This window comes from Callospermophilus lateralis, chromosome 6 (assembly GCF_048772815.1).
Source record: "Callospermophilus lateralis isolate mCalLat2 chromosome 6, mCalLat2.hap1, whole genome shotgun sequence".
Taxonomy (NCBI): Eukaryota; Metazoa; Chordata; class Mammalia; order Rodentia; family Sciuridae; genus Callospermophilus; species Callospermophilus lateralis.
The window spans coordinates 39,879,590-39,904,524 of NC_135310.1; the positions used below are offsets into that span (position 1 = coordinate 39,879,590).

The window sequence follows — 24,935 nt, forward strand, 5'->3', positions numbered from 1 at the left end:
AGAATTAGTACTACTGCTGGTCAAAAATAGAAATCTGAAATATATACATACAACATGGATAGCACCATTTAGAATTACATACCTGTGCACTCCTGCGTACATCACTCATTTTTATTTTGAGAGTCTAAAAATCCCAACTATAACTATAGTTAGGAATTTCAATTATGTTCAACATTATGTAAGAAAATATCATGCTTTTTAAAACAGAATCAACTCATACATGGTGAGTTTATTAAATGTGTGTACAGGCATAAAGCATAACTATGTATCTTGTATAAATTCAAGGGTTTTTTGATATTAGATGTTAAATAGAGAAACAGCATGTCAGAATATTTTTAATAAATGTATTATAAACTTGCATATCAAGGTAAAGTACATTTTCTAATATTAAAGGAGTCACAGAAGACAAAAACGCTCAGTTCAATGTGTTACCTTACATTAACTAAAATTATTAAAAAAGTTCCAAATCGACTTTAAGATTTTAAAGCTACATGTTTTCTTTTTTTAATCACCAAACTGGTATTGATAAAGGATCATAATACTTAGGTTTCTCAACTCATGGGGAGGACACTTCAGTGTGGTATGAATTGCTACTACTTTCATGAGTTATATGCATTTTAAGCATGTAACAGGTTCTTTGACTTGGTAGGACTACCTGAAGGATATTACTAAGATGTTTAATGTAACACTGTTTTTTTTTTTTTTTGGTAACACTGTTTTTAATGGCAAAAAATTCAAATCACCCTAACATTTAAAGTAGATAAATGATTAAATCAATCAGAAATTACAAAGATGGTGTTAATTACACTGTTTACATATACATAATTATATAATATATGATGAAAAAATGCACAAAACATACTATATAGAAAAATAACTGAATGTAAAACAGGTTCTCTACCCATCTACATTCAGCTTACCTATATATTCAAGTGTTGCCAAAATCATTTAGCACAATTATTAAGTGGAAAAAATATGTTCATGGCTCTCCCTATTTCTTCTCCTCTTTCTCTTTTATTATTTTACTTATTATACAAATCACACTTAACTAATTTAGTTTGGATTAAACATTTATGCATCACTTGGCAACTCTACCTAATTCCTGGTGTTTAATACTGCTTCCATCTTAAAAGCTGGTTTATAAAAAATCAATTTATTATAAAGCATTTTGGAGATTAAGAAGCCATAAATAATTGGATAAAAGGGAGAATAGTTTTAATTTGAACAGGAATTATCAGTCCTTTCTACAAAGGAAATAACCTCTTAGTATTAAGAAAGATAAGAGAAAAGGAGATAATCACATTATTTTTCAAATGTAAAACAGAATCCAAACCTAAGAAATACAATCAGATATTAAGTATCCAGAAAGTGTTAGAAACTACTTTCTTCTTTTGTGTATTTTTATTGGTGAATTATAGTTGTACATGGTGGGGTTGTTGTTATATATTTGTACATACACACAACATAATAATATAATTTGGCCAATATCATTCCCTAGTTTTTCCCCTTTCCCTCTCTTCTTCCCTCCCCCGATCCCTTTCCTGTATTCTATTGATCTCCCCTCACTTTTCATAAGATTTCTCCCCATACACCTTTTTCCTCTTTAGCTTCCACATATGAGAGAAAACTTACAATGTTTGCTTAACATAAATGGTTTCAAGTTCCTTCCATTTTCCTGCAAATGACAAATCATTCCCCATTATGGCAGAATAAAACTCCATAGCATATATATACATATTCTGTTGACAGACACCTAGGCTTGTTTCATAGTTTGGCTATTTTGAATTGTACTGCTCTAAACATGGGTATGTATGTGTCACTGTAGTACAATGACTTTAATTCTTTAGGATAAATACCAAAGAGTGGTATAGCTGGGTCATATCATGGTTCCATTCCTAGTCTTTTGAAAAACTTCTACACTGAATTCTATAGTGGTTGTACTAATTTACAATCCCTCTAACAGTATAAAATGTTCTCTCCACATCCTCTCCAACATTTATTATTGGTTATATATTTACACAAAATGTGTACATTCTGTATACATTTTGCTATGTAGGGAAACTGGTTAGCCATATGTAGAAGAATGAAACTAAACCTTGGTTCATGTCTTCTATTCCGTACCAATTCTCTATGTCTGTGTTTATACCAGCAACCATTTGGTTTTGTTGCTGTAGTTCTGTAATGTAATTTGAAGTCAGACATTGTAGCAAGTGATGGCTATAAAGAAGGAGGAGGAAAACTAGAATAAAAAAAAAGACAAGTAAAGGAAGAAAGAGAGAACGTGAAAATGTGGATATTAGTGGGAAGAGAAAGAGAAATGGCTTTTTGGATTAGAATTGGTTTGGCTATTCCAGGTTTTTATTATTCTAAGTGAATTTTAAAACTTCTTTTTCTAGCTCTGTTAAGAATGCCATTGGTTGTCTGGGGTGGCTCAGCAGTAGAGCATTCGCCTAGCACTGGCGAAGCCCTGGGTTCAATCCCCAAATAAATAAAAAAAGATATTGTGTCTGACTACAACTAAAAAATAAATATTAAAAAAAGAATGTCATTGGTATTTTAATGGGGATTGCACTGAATCTCCATATTGCTTTTGGTAATATGATTATTTAGTAATATTAATTCTGCCTATCCATGAACATGGGAGGTCTTTTCATCTTCTTGGGTTTTCTTCAATTTCTTTCTTCAGTTCTATAATTTTCATTGTTAGATGTCTTTCATGTCCTTGGCTAGATTTATTCCTTGTCTTTTTTTTTTTTTTTTTTTTTTAGGCTACTGTGAATGGAATTGTTTTCCTGATTTCTTTATCAGTAGATTTATTGTTGATATATAGGAAGGCTACTGAATTTTTGTATGCTAATTTTGTAACCTGATACTTTAGCAAATGTGTTTATTAGCTTTAGCAGTCTGATGGAGCTTTTTGGTCTTCTGAGTATAGGATCATATCATGTACAAACAGTGATAATTTGATTTGTCTCTGATCTTAATTATTTCCTTCCTTCTATTGGTTTTGAAGTTGGTTCATGTTTTTCAAAGGCTTTGAGATACATCATTAGGCTGTTTGTTTGGTATTTTTCTGATTTTCTTATGTAGGCACTCATAGCTATAAATTTTTCCCTCTTAAAACAGTCTTCGTTGTATCCAAGAGTTTCTGGCTGGTTTTATCACTATTCTTGATTTTAATCTTTTTTTTTTTTTTTTTTTTACATTCTATCCTGATTTCATATACTTTCAGAAGTGTACTATTCAATATCCAGGTGTTCATATAACTTCTGTAGGGTTTTTTAGTGTTGACTTCTAATTTCATTGAATTATGATCAGCTAAGATGCAAGGAATTATTTTTTTCTTTTTCTTTCTTTCGTTTCTTTTTATTTTTTATTTTTTGTATTTTCTAAGAATTGCTTTGTGACCTAAATTATATTTTTTGGAGACGTTTCAAGAGCAGCTAAAAAGAAAGTGTGACTGGCTGTTGTTGGAAGAAACATTTTACAGATGTCTATTAACTCTATTTGAGACCATTTACATTCAATTTTATTATATAGAGATGTTTGTTATTTCCTGCCATTTTAATTAATTTATAATGATTAATTCTGTTCTATTTCTCATTTGCTTAGCTACTCTTCAAATGAGAACTGTCCAATTGTGAGCTTTGTGGTTTGTTTTTTATTTTTTCTGTATGAAGTATTTCTTTAAGTAGTTTCTGTAGGGCTGGCTTAATAGTTATGAAATCTTTTAGTTTCTGCCTATCTTGGAAGGTTTTAATTTACCTCCTTTCAGAAAGATAGCTTTGTTGGATGTAGCAATCTTGGTTGATAGTTGTTTTCTTTTAAAAAATTTTTTTAGGTATACATGTCAGTAGAGTGTATTTTGGCATATTATACATACTTGGAATATAACTTATACTAATTAGAATCCCACTCTTGTGGTTGTACATGATGTGGAGTTAGACAGTTTCTTAACGGAAAAGGAAATGTGACAGAGAAGTAAAAGAAAGTTTAGAATGTTGAAAATATGAACAGAGAAATTGCAGAAGAGATGCAGCAAGTGGATGGCTATAAAGGAGGAGGAAAATTAGAATAAAAAAGACAAGTAAAAGAAGAAAGAGTGAACATGAAAATGTGGATGTTAGTGGGAAGAGAAAGAGAAATGAGAAATAAGCAAACAAAAACAAACCTAAAAATAAACAAAACCCCCTAACTTTCAGAAGATCAGGAAAAATAGCCAACATAAAAATGAGAAAAAATGCACAGAGAGAGAAAGAGCCACCGACTAATTTATATGTATGTGTGTGTGTGTGTGTGTGTGTGTGTGTGTGTGTTATAAAGATGGATGCACTCCCAGGATGGGGCTGCTGCAGAATTCTATGAGGGGAGTTCTGGTGGCTGGGGCTTGAGTAGAATCAAGCGTTAGTGACTTTGTTGGGTAGCATCTGCTCTGGAGAGATTAGATCAATATACCCCTAGGACCAGGCAGATGCTGATCTCTGCTAGGAGTCTAAATCTCAGGAACTTCCCAAGAGTTCTCCTTACAGAGCAGAAGAACCAACCTTTTACAGGTCTTACATATTCTGCTGACCAAGAACACTGCCTTCCCAGGCTTTGTCCCTGAGTATATTCATACTCACCTGTTAGTTTCCTGACCCTCTTCAGCTCCACCTGAGGTCTGCTAGGTACACCCTAGGCCACAGGGCAGGCACTTTCTGGGAAAGTATGGCAATATTTGCTTGTAACAAGAAAGTTTAGAATGTTGAAAATGTGAACAGAGAAATTGCAGAAGAGATGCAGCAAGTGATGGCTATAAAGGAGGAGGAAAATTAGAATAAAAAAAAGACAAGTAAAGGAAGAAAGAGTGAACATGAAAATGTGGATGTTAGTGGGAAGAGAAAGAGAAATGAGAAATAAGCAATTTCTTCCTTTAACCAATCTCTTGGCTCCTGCAGCAGCTCCCCCTACCTCAGTTCTCTGTTTGCCAGTAGAGAAATAGCACTTTCCAAACAACAGTCTTTGAATCTACTAAGTTCAGGCTGCTTTTCTGATCTAAAGGGTTTTTCTGTGCCACATTTGTCTGTTGTATTTCTCTCTATTTGTATTATCATTCCCCTTTGTGGTGAACCCATGGGGTATGTGTTGACTTGGCTTCTAGTTCTTTGCTCAATGCACCTGCATTTCTGAGTCTCTAAAGAGACTCTGTTTGATACTGAATTTCAGTGAATTCCCTCTTTCACTCACTTTGTTGAGAAAAAGTACTCCTGGAAGTGCCCTCTAATCTGACATCTTGAATCTGTGGAACAATTTTCAATAGCTTTTCATAAGGTATTCAGGTAAGGTCTCAGGTTTATTTATCTAGAACTAACCCAGTGCTTGTCAGGAAGTCTGCACTCAACAATTGTTTGTTCAAATACGACTTAATTGCTTAGTCCTCAAAATGACCAATTTTTCAAAGTAAGAAATTATGTTTTGCAGGGATAAAGCATTTCATTCATTTCCTAGGGATTCTCAATTCATATCTGCCTGATTCTGGGGACCATTAGGTAATGGAGCAGCCCATGACTCCACAACCTTTTCAGGCCAGAGGATATTGTCTTCTTATATCTTATGTAGTTTCTAGCAGAGGCTTACACAAAGTGAAAGTGCAAAAATAAATTCTTGTTAATACAAACAACTTTACTGCTTATAGAACTCTATCAATTGAGGATTACTTCCAAATAACACCATTGCTCCTAAAGGAATGTTTCATTTTTATACATAAAAAGCTATACATTAATAAATAAACCAAAATTTTTAATAAATTCCTTGCAAAAAGTTTTAAAAATATTAGGGATTAGTAAAGGAAATAGTATATGTGGATGAGCAAATCCTATGAGTATAATCAAGTAAAATAATTAAGTACAAAATCAAATTCCTATATTATGGAGCTATTGTAGCTTGTAATCACCTTCAGAATGGCATTTAGACTCAGGTCTAATACTGAATCAGGGCCTCTCAGTGTAAAGCAATTTTGTCATCCAGAGGATATTTGGCAAAGTCTGGAGACATTTTTGCTTGTCACAACTGCTAGAAGCTACTGGTAACTAGTAGGTAAAGGTAATGGATGTTGCTAATCATCCTATAATTCATAAGCTACCCCCAACCCCACCAACAATACAACAACTAAGAATCATGCAGCTGAAAATATCAATAGCACCGAAGTTGAAAAATCCTATATAAGCGTATAGGCTAAGCATCTCTAATCCAAAAATCAGAAATCTGAAATTTTTTGAATGTCATTCATGTTGGCACTTGAAAGTTTCAGATTTCAAATGTATAGATTTCAGATTTTTGGAACAGGGATTCTCATCTGGTAAAACCTATGCAATTATTCCAAAATTTAAAAAAACTAAAATCTGAAATACTTCTAATTTTGAACATTTTGTAAAAAGGCTTCTGAATCTGAAGTAGACTATTAAAATAGGAAGGGATTATCTATTGCCCTCAGGGTTAAATGAGAGAGAAAACAGAAAAATCCAGGATCATCCAGGAATATATGTCAAATTCTGGAAATTTTATAAATATCCCAAGCATACCACTATTATCCTCAGCTGATTCAAGAGAAGTACCCTGATTCTGTACATTGTAAAGGAAGGAGAGATTAGGTTGAGTTAATTTTTTAGTAAAAATAACAAAGAATAAAAAAGCAAACATTTTTACAAAGGTATCAGGAACAATAGAAAAGAAGAGTAAAACAAAGATTTTTTGAGTTTTGTCAGCATCACAATATTATTTTCCTGTGACAGGGAGCTTTGGTGTATTGTATGAGCTAAGAAGACCAGCCTCTTGAGAACAAGTTGCCACATCTTTAAGGTCTGTGAGAAGACACTGTAACCTAGGAAGGGAGCCACTGTTAGGGTGAATTCACTCTGCTGCTGAAATTCCAACGATGCATCCGTGTATTAAATAGAAAGCAAGATGAAATATTCAGTTTGATGTAGAAAAGAAATCCAGAAATTACCATCTGTTTGTGAAAAATATTGCACGCCTCTTTCTAGCTCCTCCTTAAGGACTTCTGTTGAAGTTTAAATTCTGAAGAATTTCAGAAATTGGAATAAAAAATGAACTTATTTCCTACTGTGCATTTGGAAGTGTAAGTGGGAATTTACTATAGGACTGTTCCATCTGTACCCTTTTAACCTAAAATGTGGGTTCCTTTAAAACAAAAAGATAAGGAAATACAAAAGGAAACAATTACAACAAATTTCCTAATATCTACATGGAAACAAACAAACAACAAAAAAAAAAAAACAAAACAACAACAACAAAAAAAACCCAAAACCCCACAAAAAACCTATTATCATTAAAAAATATAATGGAGGCAGCATAAGGATTCCAAAAAAAAAAAAAGTTTTGTCAATTAATAATTCACTCAAGAAAGAAAACTATTCTTTTAAGTATAAAATCAAATTCAAAAGAAAAGTAAGTCACAGAAACTATAAATTACAGTATAACAGAATGCAGCAAGTGACCTACTTTAAAAAAACTCACAGAAGTCACTTGTATAAGAGGTCAAAGAGAAGCACTTCTTAGTACTTAGAATTTCTTCTGGGTTAAAAAGTGACAGCCCAACAATCACATGTGTAGGACTGCTATAATTATTCTACAAGATTTCTTGGTACACACAGTCCTGTTAAAGAATATACAATGGAAAAATTTTTCTAATACTATGAACAATGCATTTTCCCAGAGAAAAAATTATATAGAGATGATTTTTCTGATAAAGAATGAAAGTCCCACAAACCACAACGTAGCTGAAAGTTTTGGTGATGTTTTTCTCACCTATAAAATAAAAAATTGGCCTAAATCTCAAAGATACTGTTTAATTTTGAAATTCTAAATTTAGTACTCTGATGTTAAGAGGGCTTGAGAAATTCACATTGTTTGTGTTGAAACAGTTTTCAGTAGTATTACTAGTTTAAAAGCTCAACAAGATACAGTGGAGGCTGCAGACACAAGTAGAAGACTATATTACATTAATGCAAAACAAATTATGCTTAATGTCCATATTAATGTGGATTTATGTCTAAGAAAAAACCTATTTGAAAATTCATTAATAAAAATCCTTTTTTTTTGCATTGAACTATAATTTATTCAAAATGAGCCAACTCCCCTGATAAGAATTATCATCCTGAGTAATAGTCATCCAGAAGATGTGCCCTCACTTGGAATTAATTTTGCTTTATGGAAATTCGTGCTTAGGGAGCTGACTGAGTGATTTTTTTTTTCTTGGCAGATGTGTTAGTTGAAAGATCTGCCCAGATGAAGATGTCTGATGACTAGTCAAGAAAAGCAAAGATATGTGGGATTCATAGTCAAAAGTGACTGCAAGTCCTTTGTAAAGACAGTTTTACTCTAACACATAACAAAAGGAAAACATGTTTTTCTGAAGAAAAGAGTTTCTTTCTTTCTCTCTCTCTCTTTTTTTTTAATCATAAGCATATCCTCAGTGATATACTGTTGAAGAATTTCTAGGACACCATTTCTACTATCTTATACTGTCACAAAATCAAGAAAGTATCTTTGGTAATTTAAAAATATAAATCTCTCAGCACTCCATGTTCATGGAGCACTATTCACAGTGACCAAGATGCAGAGTCAACCTGAATGCCCATCAATGAATCAGTGTAAAGAAATTGTGTTTTACACACACACACACACACACACACACACACACACACACCATGCAATATTACTTAGCTATAAAGAGAATTAAATCTTGTCATTTGCAGCAGTGCCAATGAGCCTGGAGGGCATTATGTTAAGTAATAAGTCAGGCACAAAAAGATAAGTATCAAATGTTCTCATATATGTGGAAGCTAAAATGGTAGATGTTCTAGAAGAGTAGAACTGTGGTTGCTGGAGGCTGGGCAGGGTGTGAGGGGGGGATAGGGAAAGGTTTGCAAATGGGAACAAAATTATAATTAGGTAGGAGCAATCAGGTCTAGTGTCCTATAGCAGAGTAGAGTGATGACAGTTCACAGACATATGCTGCTAGAAGAGAGGAATTTGAATGTTCCCAATCCCAAGAAATGATAAATGTTTGAGGTGACGGACATGCTGATTATCTGACTTGATCATCACATATTATACACTTGCACAGAAATACCAGTCTCTATCCCTTAAACAATACCCATAACAAACAATTATTGTGTACCAATTTAAAAATAAATGTTAAAAAATAAAAAATACCAATCCCTCTGAAGGGATAGCCCCTTGATCTACGTATGTGCCACGTTTCATGTACAGAGTTTCGAGTGTTGAGTCATAGATGCACCTTCCATAAGGCCAAAGAATATTTATTCACTTCCCTACCATTAAAGCACTTGAAAAATTATAATAAATCCTGCCTCTTTGCTGCACTTCTTTTATTCTCACAGAAGAGCACTTCCAAACCCTGGCACTGGAGAACGATCTATATCTTCCTTCATTTGAAAATCAACTGCATGGGAACTTAATGTGCACAGCACCTATGATGACCTCATGTTAGCTATGTCAAACCACCCTTTAGCAGAAAGCCATCCAATATCCTTGTAGAAACTCCACAATCCTTAAAACAAGGTTCTTACTGAAGAATAATAAGTAAGATAAGGAATATCCAAATGCAATTGGAATCTAACCAGCAAATTTTCTCATCTCTCTCATACTTACCTTTCCCGCGGAACAGCAAACCAGTACTCTGGCTGCTTTCTTCGTTTGCCGTACTGCTGGACCATGGCGGCAGTGTGAGTGGCAAAGGATTTTCTCATTGGTTTTCCCACTTTGATACACAGAAACATGGGTGGGGTCTTGCTCTTTTCTTCTTTTGAAGGAAGAATATCTGAATCACAGGTGAAAAAAACCTCCCTCAATACTGACAAAATTGGTGACAGTAAACTTCAACATACAAAGAATAGCATACAATCCCTCTTAGTGATGGAAAGTCATAGCATATGGCATGAACACCATTTGGCTACTTCATATTAGAACTAATAAATTTTCCAGACCTGCTTAAGCACAGAGGAAAAAAACTTGAAATGTTTCAAATTGGTATATAACAAACAGGTGCTACATACCAGAAATAAACATAAAAACCAACACAACAGCAAATAATGTAGAATTGTGACAATCCACAATTGTATGTATTAATAAATGATACCAGGACCCAATTTTGCCACTGTGCAATTCAGTTTAGAATTGAAATCTCTTCAAAATCATTTTAAACCCTTTTAGATTCACAAATCTAACATAAAAAGGAAAACAGCTTGAAATATATTTTATAAAATAAACTGCTTTTGAAATAGAAATCTGTTATAGTTCAAGTTCCAAAACATACCATATTTTGTGATTTTTTTCCCTAATCATTGATGCTAATAGTAAGGAAGTACTCGATTGAGAAAACACTACTCTCAAATAATTGTATACATTTGCTATTACAGGGGCAAGTTTTAGAACGGCAAGTTATACAACAGAACATAAAAATATTAGAGAAAACAGCTCACCTTCAATAGGTACCTGAATTCTCTTTAAAAGCCATAATTGAATTTCAGATTTATTATCCATTTGTGCACCTTGACAGATATTGTCCAGAGTAGAGTCCAAGGATTCTTTTACCATATTTTCTTCAGTATTGGTGTCTAGTTTCAGTGGAAGGGGGTCTCTCTCCTTTACCCATGTTTTATCTGGCTCTTTATTGCTCTCAGTTGTGGGGTCACCAGTCTGGGGAAGAGAACTACTAAGGGTGATGTCTATTCCCACTGGCTCAGTACTTTTGCGGTCACTTAATTCCTTCTTCTGCAAATTTTCAGATAACTGTGACCCTTCTTTATTCTTATTTAGGTAGTACTCAATGAGTTTAACTTTATCTAGATCTTCATGAATGTTCAGTGTGTGTTCCACCTGGCTTTCTGGGGAACCCGACTGCTTGTCCATTTCTGGCATTACATCTTGTTTCTCACAGGATTCTAAGTCTAGGGCTCCCTTTAGCTCAGCATCACTCTCTACTTTTGAAAAGTTCAGGGCTGACTGCCCCTGCATGTCCATAGCAGAAGTGATTATTTGTGACTTAGCCTTCTTTCGTTTCTCGGGGTCAACCGAAAGGCATTCCTTCGATGGGTCTCTTTTGTCCATTCCACTCTCGGTTTGAGATGAAAGTTCTTCCAAGTCAACAAAGTCATCATCTTCCCCTAAAAGGGAATTTTCTTTGGCTGTAGATTCAAATGCAGTGCGCATGTCAGAAGGTTCCTTGCTGAGCTTAGTAACTACGGGAGATTGACTCAGGGTTGTCTCCTTAGTGGGTTCCAGTTTCTTTAATTTCCCTGACACTGAGCTACCTGAGGGCTTTGTATGTGTGAGTTCTGTTGACTTCTCCAAAGGTCCTGTTGATTTGAAATCCGAAGTCATCGTTCTTTCTCCATTTTGCTGTCTTTTTTCCCTATTGACGGACTTGAACTTACTGAAGGGGTTGATATCCTTTTCTGAAGCCAGGTCTTCCCATTCTCCAGGCCTGTACAGAGGACAAAGATCCTGAGGTAGGTCACTGTTGGGGGAAAAATGGCGGGTGCACATGGAATGTTAAAAATAAAACCGAAAAACAAAATGGAGGAAAGGAAAAAATTCAACAAAAAATAAAAACACAAACATACCATAAATTAAACTTACATTAAAATGATTTCAGAATACAAAAAAGAAATCGAGAGACTGATTTCAAAATGAAATGTAAGTCAACTAAAGAAAATGACAAAAGAATGAATCAAGTAATTTGCATACTGTACTAGAAGCACATGAATGGTTTTGGAAGTTATATGTGAACATGTAGATGTTATGCATATGATTTTAAAATATGAAAAAATAACATTTCTGATTTTCATGAAGTAAAAGATGAAGGAGAGGAAATATTTTGGTACCAATAGTGATAATTCTTTAAACATTCAAAGCTTAGCCTTTTTATACAATAATGTAGACAACAACTACATGAATTCTGAAAGGTGCCTATTTATTTCTGAAAGCTGCTTATTTAAGTGACTGACCTTCAACTTACAACTTTAGGTTTCATAACCAGATGCTTCCAATAAGAAACAAAAAACCCAAACCTATTACTCCCAAAGGAGACACAAAAAGAAACTTCCATTGTTACTGTGAAAAATAATATATAGTATAACTGTGAATATGGCAGTAGATCCATTTTATAGTTTAAGAATATTCAAAAAAGTAAGTTTCATAAAAGCTCTTATTTATAACACTTTAAGTTTCTTAAACATCTCTTTTATAATAATAACACTTTATGTTATGGCAATGGGGTAACTGATTGATCAGCTGTAACGTATAGTCCTGGGATCTTATTATTGTCAGATGCCTGGCTAACGTTATTAATTTCCTTAATAACAGATGCTTTACAACCTAGATTTGAATTACACATAAAAATTTTTAAAAATGTGTTCTCCTAAGTTCAAAATAAGTGGCAGGAAACATACACTTTTAAAATTATGACTAAAAATGTCTTGAGTAGCCCCACATTTCAACTTACCACTATTAGTAGTGCTGCTGCTGGGTTCAAACAGAGATATAAAAACCCTTTATAAAAGTAACGTTCTCAGTTTCAGAAATCATTTCATTTTCCTAAAAGGCCAGATCATTTTCAAGTAACACTTTATTATTCTGGCTCTGAGGTAAAGAATCATGACAATAAAGCAACAAAGTACCAAGCAGTTCTCAAATTACATGAAGATTGTTTCCCCAAAGTTATTTTATAAATCGCTGGCAGGGAATGTCCAGGCTTTTTCTAATACAAAATAAAGGCCTATGTATTTGTTAAGCTACAATAAATGCCTTAGAAAGTATCTTTATTTCATTATTTATTTTAACTCAATAAGCATTCATCGAACCCCTAAGTGTCACATTCTAAAATATGATTGCAACAGAGTCTCCTGCTACAGGAAGTGACTCAAAATGTTCTGATCAACACTACCATCCCAGGAGATATTAAAGACGCTTCAGTTCTAGAATCAAATAAGTTAGTGCATAGCATGATCTCCATGTTGGAACTCAAAATTTAATTTGTCATATTAAAGATTGTAAGAAGGCCTACAAGAAAGAAACCCAGCTCTTCACAGAATTTACTAATAAGCAAATTTTTCTTCCATAAACATTCAAGCCCCTTTCCCATCTCTTCCTTCCCTGTGGAACATGACAGCATATTCAAATGCACTCTGATTAGCCTCCTAAATTACCTTGTCCACCCCCTCTGCTTGTTCTTCTACCTAATCCAAACTGCCAATTCCCTACTTGGGACTAATTTAACCATCTGCTTTTTCTGCACTGCAGCTGCCAGGCACTGCTGGGGCACAGTGTACAATGGTGTCAACTGGCTCAGTTCTTAATTAATGTTTTTCTAGACTCAGCCAGGCATCTAATGATGATCGATGATCCCTTCAGTTGTTCTCTTCCTCATCTCTGTGGCAGCTGGAGTTATAAAATGTCCCCCACACCTCAAAAATATTAATACAAAACCTGAAAGTGAGACTAGGAAGACTTTACACACTCACTCTTAAAAATCACATGCTGCAGCTAGACAGTTTGTACTCATTTTATGCTGTTAAACTTGTAGGAATAATGATATTTTAAAATTTTAAATAATTGATGCAATTCTGAAGATAATAAAAAGCTCATTTCATACTGACTGCATGCACACATTCTGTTTTCTTCATTTGTGCAGATGTTGCTCATTAGACTAAACACCTTCTGTATATACCTGCATCTGTGGCAGAAATTAATGGACAACCCTGACATAACTTTAACAAATTAGGAGCCAATTCCTGACTTTCCTTTCTTCCCCCACTCTCAGCATTATCTCTATATTCTAGATCATTAAGCATAATCTCACAGTAAGAAAATCTTTCTGTAAAAATATACCTTTCCTTTGTATTATTAAGCAGAATTTAATATCCTTGGCCGAAGAACAATAGTATTACTCTATTAGGAGCCCTCATCTGGCAAGAAATGTTTCTTTTGATGGCCATCAACTTCCAAACTAAACTATATTTTTACCTATTTCTTATCTCCTCTTATTTCAGAGCCCAATATATACTCCTTCTTTCCAAAACCAGCTCCTTCACTTCCTTTCCTCCTCATCTAAGATTCCAAGGCAGCTGGACATTCACTCACATGGTTTCTTGTGGAATGCTGCATGCACAGTTGTTTGTAGTGCCATTTAATCATTAATTCTTGTCCATGTGTCTGTGACACCAGTAGAATGCAGACCCCTCTAGGGCCCTGACCCACTTGTCTTCATATCCTTGGCACAAAAGACTGACACAATAAGGCACACTGAAAGCCTCAATACTTATGGATAGATAAAAAAATTCCCATGGAAGAATAAGCAGAGCTTCAGATATAAACTACGAGTTCCAGTAATAACACTCCACACTTATCAAGGTAATTTACTAAGAGTTTGGGTATTTCAATGCATTTAGTTCTATAAGCTGAAGAATACTATTCACTCTGATTTACAGATGAGGAAACTGAGGCATGAGACTGATTAATGTGAGCATATCCAAGAGCCATAAGTGGCAGAGCCAGGGGAATCCAATGTGGTCCTAGGCTTACTTATCATGCAGTTTGCCTTACCTGCTATACCTCCTAAACTCCTCAATGAACATTTCTGGCCAGAGAATTTAGAAACTCCCTCAGTGCTCACATTCTTAGAGAGTCTTCAGTGGTTTAGGCTTAAATGGGGCTGAAAAGGTCGGATGATAAGAACTGTAAGAGTCCCAGGGAACCAGCTGGTATAAACCCCTAGGGACCTTATGTCTAGGTTAGTTCCCTAGTTACCTCCCTTCTTTGCCTATGAATCTCAAGAACTAATTCCCTTTGTACTGTTAGGACCTGCTGCTGAGGGCCTCTACCTTCTTATCACTGAGGGTTTCTAAAGACTTTTATGGTGACATTTATAGAGAAACAGACACATTGGAGACAGGACTGTTAAAATCACATTATTACTGTAATCAATTCTTTGGGCTTTCTTAACTCATCTTCTTTCTTCCTGGGGAGCTTCCCCTCTTTCTAATTTTTTAAAAATAATAAACTTAGTGTTATAAGGCAAAAGTAATCAGGACTAAAATAATATCCATCTACATTTCATAGAAAAAGCAAGAGTATCCCTCTTTCTTCACACCACCTAAGACAGTCTAGCCACAGTGTAGGTGGCTCCAACCTGTCCACTCAAACCCTTCTTCGTGCAGAATCCAGGGCAGAAAAGAGCTAAAAAAAAAACTAGCTGTCTGAGAACTTAACTGATGATGAACATACCTCTTAGCAATCCAACCCAGAAGAAAACATCATTGTCTTACTGGTAATCAAACTAAAATTCTTTCAGAGAAATTTCATTTCTTCTTCAATAAATTTATTAAGAACATGCATTGCTTTTCAGAAAAAGCCAAACAAATATAATTTTTACTGGCATTAGCAATTGCTGACTTTTTGCTTTTCTCCTGTAGCCCTTCTATGTTCAATTTTCTTATATAATTAGCTTAATCATTTCCAGTTCTCTTTATTCTATGTGGTGTACACATTTTCTACCTTTCAATTCACCTTGGCACAACCCCTTGCTTCTATGAACCCTCTCACTTCTGCAAATGCCCTCCCTTCAGAATTGTACATAATTCTTTCAACACTTCCTTTTTTTTTTTTTCTGGAAAGGAAAGAAATGGCTCTTACGATGGCAAGGCATCTTTGATCTTCATGTGGGAAATGTCGTTATAGAGGGCAATAGAAACCACCTCTTCCATGGGGCAGATGAGGCCATACTCCTCACACCCATTTTCAATGACCAGGGGATCAGACTTATGAGGGTCAAACATGATGTTGTTAGGAGTTACAATCATGACACCTCCAACCACACCCTGTAGGAGAAAAAGACAGAATTACTTTGGGCAGAAATGTTTCCCACAACCATTCTAGACACTTTAATTAACTCACCCTGCCACTCCATTAACTCTGTGGACCACAGTTTCCCATGTGACAATCACATCCCCTCTAGACAAACAGGCTAAAGAAATGCAATGTTGGGTGCTGGGTGGTGAGACAGAGAAAACAGACTTGCCTCACTGTGGCAATGAACCAAGCCTGGTTTTAGAAGAGCTGCAACAGAACAAATGTGGTGTGATTCTCGTTCAGACATGCATGTCTCAGATTCCAGAGTTCCATGTCTGAAAAATGAGAGGCGTTGTCCCAAGGGCTTTCCTAATCATGAACATGGAGTTTTACAATTCACTCAGCAAGTCAGCAAGTCTTTACTGTAGTCTTCACTCAGCAGGAGAATCAGGATCATGGTGCCAAAAAACAATACCAATATTTTTCTCTAAAATGTTTAGAAAGCCCACATCCAGCAAAATTCAACATAAATAGGAATATAAAAATAGCTGTGTTATGGAAATTAAAAGCCAAAAGCAATAGCTTGGTGAATCCTAAAAGTCTGACACTTGGCTAGATATCATTATAGTAGACCATACTGGCTAGCGAGACAGTATTTGCCAGGAACAGGGGATACAAATAACTCCCTGTAGGTAAATAATTTTTTGATATTCTTAATGTATCTAGTAATCATCTTTGTGAAAATTTTTACACTTTGGGCATTATTCATTCTTACTTGTAAAAGTTACAAATGCACACTAATAACATATTTTCTGACTATTTGAAACCTGATAAAAGTTCTCTCCTATGAGCACAGGATATTAACATAGCCCCTTATTCAGAAGCTAGTTAAAGACCAACAACCAAAAACCAAAAGCATGACATAGCAGACAGTATTTTTAACATTAGCATTTCCAGCAGAAACACAAGCTGAAAGCTTCTCATTTTTGAGATTAGGTAATAAATTCTGTACAGGGATTATCTCTTTTAATTGTGCAACATTCTGTGGTTAATTTTTATTATTGTTCCCATTTTATAGATAAGAAAAATGGGAGCTTAGAAATTTTAAATACCTTGCCTGTGGTCTCAGAGCTACTGGATTGTGGAAGTGAAATTTAAATTCAGTGAGTCTGATGCCCCTGTTTGCTGTTAAACATATAGTATACTGTCTCCCTGGCAATTTACAGGTCAAGAACTGAAAGATAAACCAGTTCAAGGTCACATGGAATCAGATTTTTAACTCAATGATCATATTTCCCTCAATAAAATGCCAGGCACCCAACAGAGGAAAACATATGTTTGTCAAATCTTAACCTTAAACTTTGCATAAAATATTTTAATTTCCCCTTCTTTCCAGTAATTTGTAACCTTGTTTGATTTTCCATAGATTCCAAGAAAAAGAAATAAATAACACTGGCATATACCTTTCCATCAGTGAAGTATCGACAATTCATTTTTAGAAATTTCACCACTCCTGGCTCATCTTCTTCAGAAGTAGATGATAAGACTCTTTCAATGGGTTTTAAGGCCTTTCTTGCTAAGTCAGCATCCTAATGAATGCAAAAATTTTCAAAATCAAATAAAAGCATTTTAAAACAAATTACATGTATAAAACAGCACATAAGTTCCCCTATAAGTAAACTGTTTCTGTTTAACTTGAACATAAAAAGGCAAATGTTCATTGTCTTTCAAAAATATCACAAATATAACAATAGGTATCTGAATAAAATGAAGATTTTTAAAAATATATGAACCCCTAAACTGGCTCATTAAGTGTCTTAAAAAATAACCTGAATGGAAGAATTTATAGATTCCTAATTTAAATTCCCTAGAAAAAGAAGGAGTATAAATAATCTGTCCACCTTGTTGGGAGTTTAACTTTATACTTTCACATAAGGCATGCACTTTTACCTTTGAGACCTTATTTGTGAACTGGTCTGTCTTGGAGAAGATGCATTCTCTGAGCTAATGTAATCTTGTGAAAAATAACATTGGATTCTACGACTCACAAAAAATTCTTTCAGATAAAAATGAACTTCAATGTATGACATATAGAACATACATACAGGCAGTTTATCATATTCTGCATCTGATGATGAAGGAGAGACAGTAGCACCAGGACTAGATGATGATAGCCTTAAAGTACTAGAAGGGAAGTTGGCATCTGGCACAAAAAGGACCTGAGAATGAGAAAAAAAGAACTGAGTAAACACCAAAAACTTGTAAACCTCTAGCTAGTATTTAGAGACATCACTCTGCACAGGAGTGTGCTCAGTACATGACAAATACCTGGGTAGCTTTCATGGAACTCATAAATAACATGGGGTCTTCTAGACAGATCCATATATGATACTTAGCAATAAGAATGTGTACAGTGCCAAAGGCATATAGTAGGGTCTGCAGGAGATAAAAAAGGGTGGAGTAAGGTTTTCCAAGCAAGCCATGGGAAGCAAGTGAGGTCTCCAACAAGCAGGGATTAGATGGAAGGGAGGGGAAAGCCTTCCAGGAAGGGAACTAATACAGGTTGGGCATCCTTCACTTGAAATGCTTGGGGTCACAAGTGTTTCTGATTCAGGTTGTTTTTTTTTTCCCCCAGATTTTGGAATATTTGTATAGACTTTACCTGTTAGGAATCCCTAATCTGAAATCCAAAATGTTTCAAATGTACTCAAACAGTTTCTGACTTTGAGGCATTCTGGATTTTGGTATTTGGATTAGGGCTGTTCAACCTGTAGTATAAGGGAATAGAGGAGAGAGAAGCATGGCATGTTTCTAAAAAGAACATCCGTGACAGGTAGAAATGGAACAAGTCCAGGCTAGATGACTCCAAGCAGGACTGATTGGTAAAGTGGTGAGGTCCTTATATGATAAACTGTACAAAGTAATCTATAGATAATCTCAACACTTTCTCTTCCATTGGTGTCTGGGTTATGTAAAAATTAAAATATCACAACAAGTAGTATGAAATACCCACCTCCTGTAAAATAGTTTGGTTTATGAAATGCAATTATGATCCTGTCATCTTTTCCGCATATATCAAATATAATCTTAAAATGGTGACTTTCAATGTTATAAAACAAAGTTCAGAGCTAATCTTGCAACAATTGATCTCAGATCAATACTGTTATTTAGTGACTCCCATTCTTCCAATCATTTTAACTTTAGTTATTCAAATCTCACTTCAATCCAGAATAACTTGAGGCCAAAACAAAAAACATATTAATATAAAGGTCAGAATATTTAAATCAAGGTGATGTAAGATGAAGATTGATTACTATGAAAACTGTATGCTTCAAAATTACTGAACATTCATTGATATGTGGGCCATAAAACCAGCTTGTGAATTTCTATACAATCAATGCAGAGGAAGGCATCAGGAATTAGCAGAATTCAATTCCCATAAGATAAAAAAAAAGCCCAAACCCAGTTTTTTTTTTTTTTAGAAGTACAAGTATTCTCCCATTCAGTCTCATTAATAAAAGAATATTCTACATTGAACTATTTGTACTCAATAATCTACTCATCCACTAACAGGAAACACAATGACCAGTACCTGAGGGCTGTTCTTTATAACACCTTCCATATATAGGTCAGTGGCAAATGACAAAGTTCAGAGTTCTTGAAAGCGGTTGACAAAGGACTAAACATATGTGGTCTTAATATATAGTTTCTTATTTATCTTTCATAGCAAAATTAGGGGATGAATGGATGGGATATTTCTTAAGCAATTATCTATTAATACTTAAATGTTTATTATTTTGCACCTGAATACTTGAAAGTACCATAACATATACTGAGATTCTGTTGCCACATTCTCAATGGGATAAGGCCTAGCCTGAACAGCTAACAGCACTGTATATAGAGGTGTCGTGTGAAAGCTGGGAAGCTTATCCAGAGCACATGCTATCTCAACATGAAAGTGGGCCTGGATCACAGACAGAGGTGAGGTTTTCCTACTGCCTCCAGAAAATAACTGTTTGCTCCAACACATAGGCCTATGGGGACTCAAGGTCCTAAAGTCCATTACCATAAAGTACAGCTGCCATTTTAACCAGGAAAAATTTTTAAGTATGTGCAGCCAAGGTGTCCTGTGAATGTAAAAACATCTTAAAATACATATCCACAGGGTAAATTTTGAGAGTTCTCAAGATAAACTACTTGGTAAAGTACATTCTTTATACATGTCCTCAAATTTGATATAAGTATCAGAATAAACTTAGAATATTTTGCAAAATATTTTAGGCCTCAGATTTTGTTTTTAAGTTTGTCTCATCTGTTTTATGTCATGAAAGCCACAAAAATTCTAGAGTAAGATTTTAGTTCCCAGGTAACCTCCATTGAGGTCATGGTCACTGACCTAGTCAGACTAGTTTCTTCCTATCTCAAGGTGATCATCAAATTAGTGTTTAGAAGGAAAAGTCTCAAGTTTTCTGTAACCAGAACAGATCCAACTGGTTTTGATTTATAAGATCTACTGAGGTGAGAGATGCCTACTCCTCCAGGCACCAAGACAGAATATTTTAAAATCCTTGAAAGCAAAAGTCCATCTACAGTGTTAAAGTTCCTCAATCTTTCTAACTTTTCCTCAATTCCTTATCTTTGTCAGGAAAAAAAAAAAAGTTATGAGATAAGACTCAGGACAACTAATAGCACATAACTGTTTAGTGCTATAAGGACTGGCCACTACAGTAAAGACTAAGAAGGGCTTCAAAGGGTTGGGGTTGTGGCTCAGTGGTAGAGTGCTCACCTAGCATGTATGAGGCACTGGGTTCGATCCTCAGCACAACATAAAAATAAAAACTAATTAGAGGTATTGTGTCCAACTACAACTAAAAAATAAATAAATAAATAATTTTAAAAAATGGTATCTGAGATTAGTGGTCCAATACCTAACTTCAGAGATTATAGACTGAGATCCAAAAAAGGAAGTGACTTGCCTAGGTTCAATTGCCAATATAAGGCCAAATGGAAACAAAGCTTTGGGGATCCCATTTCTGATATTTTTACCAGTTATGGGCATATTAAAACAGTCCTTGAATTCCTATTGGCTACTGGAGCTTCCTTTAGTACCAATCAATTATTTTGCTACTGGAACTTCATTTAATATGAATAGATTATTTTGTTTATGGACATAGCATAAAGAATCACCCTAAATTACTTTCCTAAGTTCTAGGAGCTATAATCTTTGGCCTTGGACTGGTAAATACATGCCTAGATTGTCTGCTATGGGTCAGCTATACATTATGTAGCAATACCACAGATTACAAAATAAACCCAATAATGAAGAGACTAGTATCTGTTTTCCTAGAGATGAAAATTTATTAATTTCTGAAAGGTTTTAATGCAGATTCCCCATCCTCCAATTACTGATACTGGCAGTATACTAATTTCTCCTTTTCATAAGAATATAAATACCTCAAACACTAACTGGCCAAATTGTGGTCTGCTGGTTTCATGTACTGTCCTTGAAGGACATTGCCTGAATGATGTTTTACTTATAAGTAATGTTATTTACCTTGAAAGAATTAAATGTCACTATGATATAAAGATACACAAGATGCTCTAAAAAGTCAGCAATGGAACCCAAATGTGTTTATGGCAACTGAGCTCTACTATGAATGAGACTGGACACTTAGTTAAGTGCTTTCAATGACTAAGTCATTTGAATCTATTGGCTGACTGTAGTTTTAGAGTACAAATACCAGGATATCTTATCATGTAGAAGGCACCATAAAAAATTTACTGGATTAACCTAAAGTGACAAGATCAAGCATTTATCAATTTCAATCAGTTTAATGAATAAACTACTAAAACTTGGGAAAAAAATTGGAATGGTTTATTTTTGATGGTCCTACCTAATGTCTTTGTCTTTGGTCAGTCGCACTGACCATTCTTGTTATGGTATCAAATTGAGAAAAAGAGGACAAAAATGTTGTCTTACTGAAAATAAAACAACAGCTACAATGTACCTCAAAGAAGAAGAATAAATTGAAATTCACTAAATTGAAATTCTGAATTAAGGATAGCTGTCTAATATTTAAGAAGGAAAAAAGTTACATGAATTTAGAACTTCTGATGAACTTAATGATAGTGATAAGTGTGCTGGTCATTTTCAAAGTATTAGCCTCTGAACAGTTCATAAGCATTAGGACGCTTTCAGAATTCTTGGATCTAAGGAAGATGAAAGATTGAAATGTACGTTATCATTGATGATAATAGACTGACACTAATAGTAAAGCATTAAATATTGCAATAAAAGATAAGTGCAAAATTTCTGAAGTGATATTCAACAGGAAAGTAATTACCTGGCCTGGAACAATAGTATGTGTGAAAAGTTTATTCAGTTCCACTAATTTATTGGGAGTGATGTTAAACTTCAGTGCTATGGAGTTTAAGGTGTCCTGGCTTCCAGCCTAGAATAACCAAACAAACAAGATTCAATATATAAACCAAAAAAAAAAAAAAAAATCCTGTGATAAACAGTATTAAATCTCTTCATGGTATGAGTAAATAAACAAGCAAAAGTTCTATCCAGAGGTACTAGGTAAACAGTGACTATATTCTCAATTCTTACTAAAACCATGCAAAAGCAATCTTAAGTACAATTAATTTCTGAGCTCTCTTTCCTCCAGATTTCACTGTCTACTAATAGACTTCTAATTTTATATTGGCATAATGAGATATAATATGTAGGAAATTCAACTTATGTAAGGAGAAAAGAGAAAAAAAACATATATGTAGTATCCACCCATAGGGGAAGTGGGGCTACTTTCTCTTGTGGTTTTCCGTTGTACTACCAGTAACTTGCTAATGGCTGTTGGCCCCATGTTCAGCACAGTGCCTGAGACACACAGACGGCACTCTATTGATAAATGAGTACTAAAGATGGCAAGAAACACTGAAAAGTTACCGAGAGTTTTTCACTATCATTAAAAGGACAATTTTCCATGGTCAATGAAATTAGTATAAGTCTTTCAGTCTATGAAACTTGTGACCTGTGTTCCAGGTGTACACTTTTCATGCCTTTCATAACAGAGGATGAATAGTAATAGAGAGTAGTGAAAATACAAGAAACAACATAGTAAAAAATGCACCACTCAAAAAAAAATTGGTTTTCTGCAGTCATGCCAGTCTCCAGGAATGGCCTCCCCATCCAGAGTCACTAGATGAATTAGTGGGAGGTGAATTTTATGACTGTCACTGAATAGTTCCCATTGATAACCCAGGGTTAAGATGGGTGGCAACTCTATAAGCAACACTGAATCTATCGGGTGGATTTCAAATTATGGGTGAATTTGAGGTGTCTAAAGAGAGTATGGACTGGCAAGAAGGTAAAGATGCAAAATTCAAATTAAACTCCATTGCCCTCAGAATCAAAAGGACCTACACAACGGACCGTCTCAGACTAATAAAAGGTTATAGTTATAAATCACGCTGAAAACTGTGTCAAATCTTTTCAATAAGTTTTTAATTTTTGGTGTGAAAAACTGAAAATCTAAGCAACATGCCCTACATCAACCCTGGGCATAATAATCTCTACTAAAACTAAAGTAAAAATAGTTTTAAAAATATTTTCCCAATATTGGATATTGATCTAATATACTCAGCACAGAGGTTTTCAAGGTTTAGAGCAGGTACAAGACACAGATTGCAAATGCTGACCCTAGAATCAGATGGCTGGATTTAAGTTTTAGATCAGTAATTTGCTGGTTGTACAACTTTTGGACCACTCTGTGTCTGCTTCTCAATCCATCAAATAGAGATAATCATAATATCTGCTTTATAGCACCAGCTTCCTGATAAGTGATCAATACAATTGTTTCATATTTTTATGAGTAAAACCTGTAAAAGATCCTGTAAGCATGAGGGTTCAAGGAAAGAGAAAATCTTTAATTATCTGCAACTATCACATAAAGATTAAATGTGCATATAGAATTAGACCACAAAGACACTGATAGGGATGCTTAAAACTATACCAAAATGCTTGAACATCCACTTCTCGGTATCAATATAAACAATTCAGTAAATGCTAGCATAAAGTTATCTGTTATTTCCAATGACAAGGATAAAAATAACTTGCTAAAAATTAATCTCCATAGCATACATAATGCATATCTGATTACTAATTTGATCATTTGTTTATATTTGTTAACTAATTTGGAGGTTGACTTTTACTTTTATTTTATTGTTTAGTATGCACTACATAGAGCAACTCCTAATAAATAGTTCTTCTTAGTTCTTTGGATAGGCTTGTGAATCAATTGTTGGATACACACAGGTCTTAAGGACTATGGCTTTAGAATTAATGTTCTCAATGACAAATAATGTAATAATGTTCAACAGTGCTAGTTCATAATGAATTAAAATAGACCTATCACTGAGTAACCCCTTCACGCCAAGCCTTGGATTAATAAGATTCAGCTCCTGGTTTCCAGAAGCTCATGGTGCAGTGAGAGATGAGTACATCACACAAAGTGTGGGGCTGTGGTAAAGGATACATGCCTAACATCATTCACCTATTGATTCAACAATATGGGAGCCTACACCCTGCAAGGTGCCAAGAATATCATACAAAAAGGGGTCTAGTCTCACTTCATAGATATAAGAATTAAAGCATGAAATAGACATTAAAATAACAATCACAGTTAGGAATAATGTTAAAGTGGCATAATTTGTGTAAATAATGTGATTCTATGAGAGAATTAAATGAAGGGATCTGGCCTAGATTGCTGGATGGCCACAGGAGGGAGGAATAAATATAGAGAGTTAGGGGAACAAAATATCAAGGATAAGGGTCTGGCTTGTACAAATATATGCACCATGGAGCCATTGCTTCTGGAAAAAGGACCAAGCATGGAAGAATAAGTGAGTATCTTGAGTGGGCAACTGCATGTATGGCTTTGGCTCTCAGAAGGGATGCCTAGAATGGAGATCTACACTTGGTAGGCATTGTCATATTTACAGATAATTCAAATCATCAGTTTGGCGGTTCTAGCAGAGGACACAGCTACAAGTATGCCTTT

General features: G+C 34.8%; 1 protein-coding gene across 4 annotated transcripts in view; it reads right to left on the reverse strand.

The window, feature by feature from the left end:
- The window catches only part of Ncoa7 (nuclear receptor coactivator 7), a 148,441-nt gene that overhangs the window by 31,277 nt on the left and 92,229 nt on the right, over positions 1-24,935 (reverse strand). For 2 of the 4 annotated variants that reach the window (XM_076858278.2, XM_076858281.2), the window contains exons 5-10: positions 22,218-22,325; positions 17,979-18,092; positions 17,337-17,462; positions 15,718-15,902; positions 10,506-11,542; positions 9,676-9,844 (exon numbers count right to left, since the gene is read on the reverse strand). In XM_076858278.2, the coding sequence (XP_076714393.2) occupies positions 9,676-9,844; positions 10,506-11,542; positions 15,718-15,902; positions 17,337-17,462; positions 17,979-18,092; positions 22,218-22,325 (1,739 nt within the window). The remainder of the gene's footprint in view (positions 1-9,675; positions 9,845-10,505; positions 11,543-15,717; positions 15,903-17,336; positions 17,463-17,978; positions 18,093-22,217; positions 22,326-24,935) is intronic. The other 2 variants (XM_076858279.2, XM_076858280.2) reach the window with 2 other exon arrangements.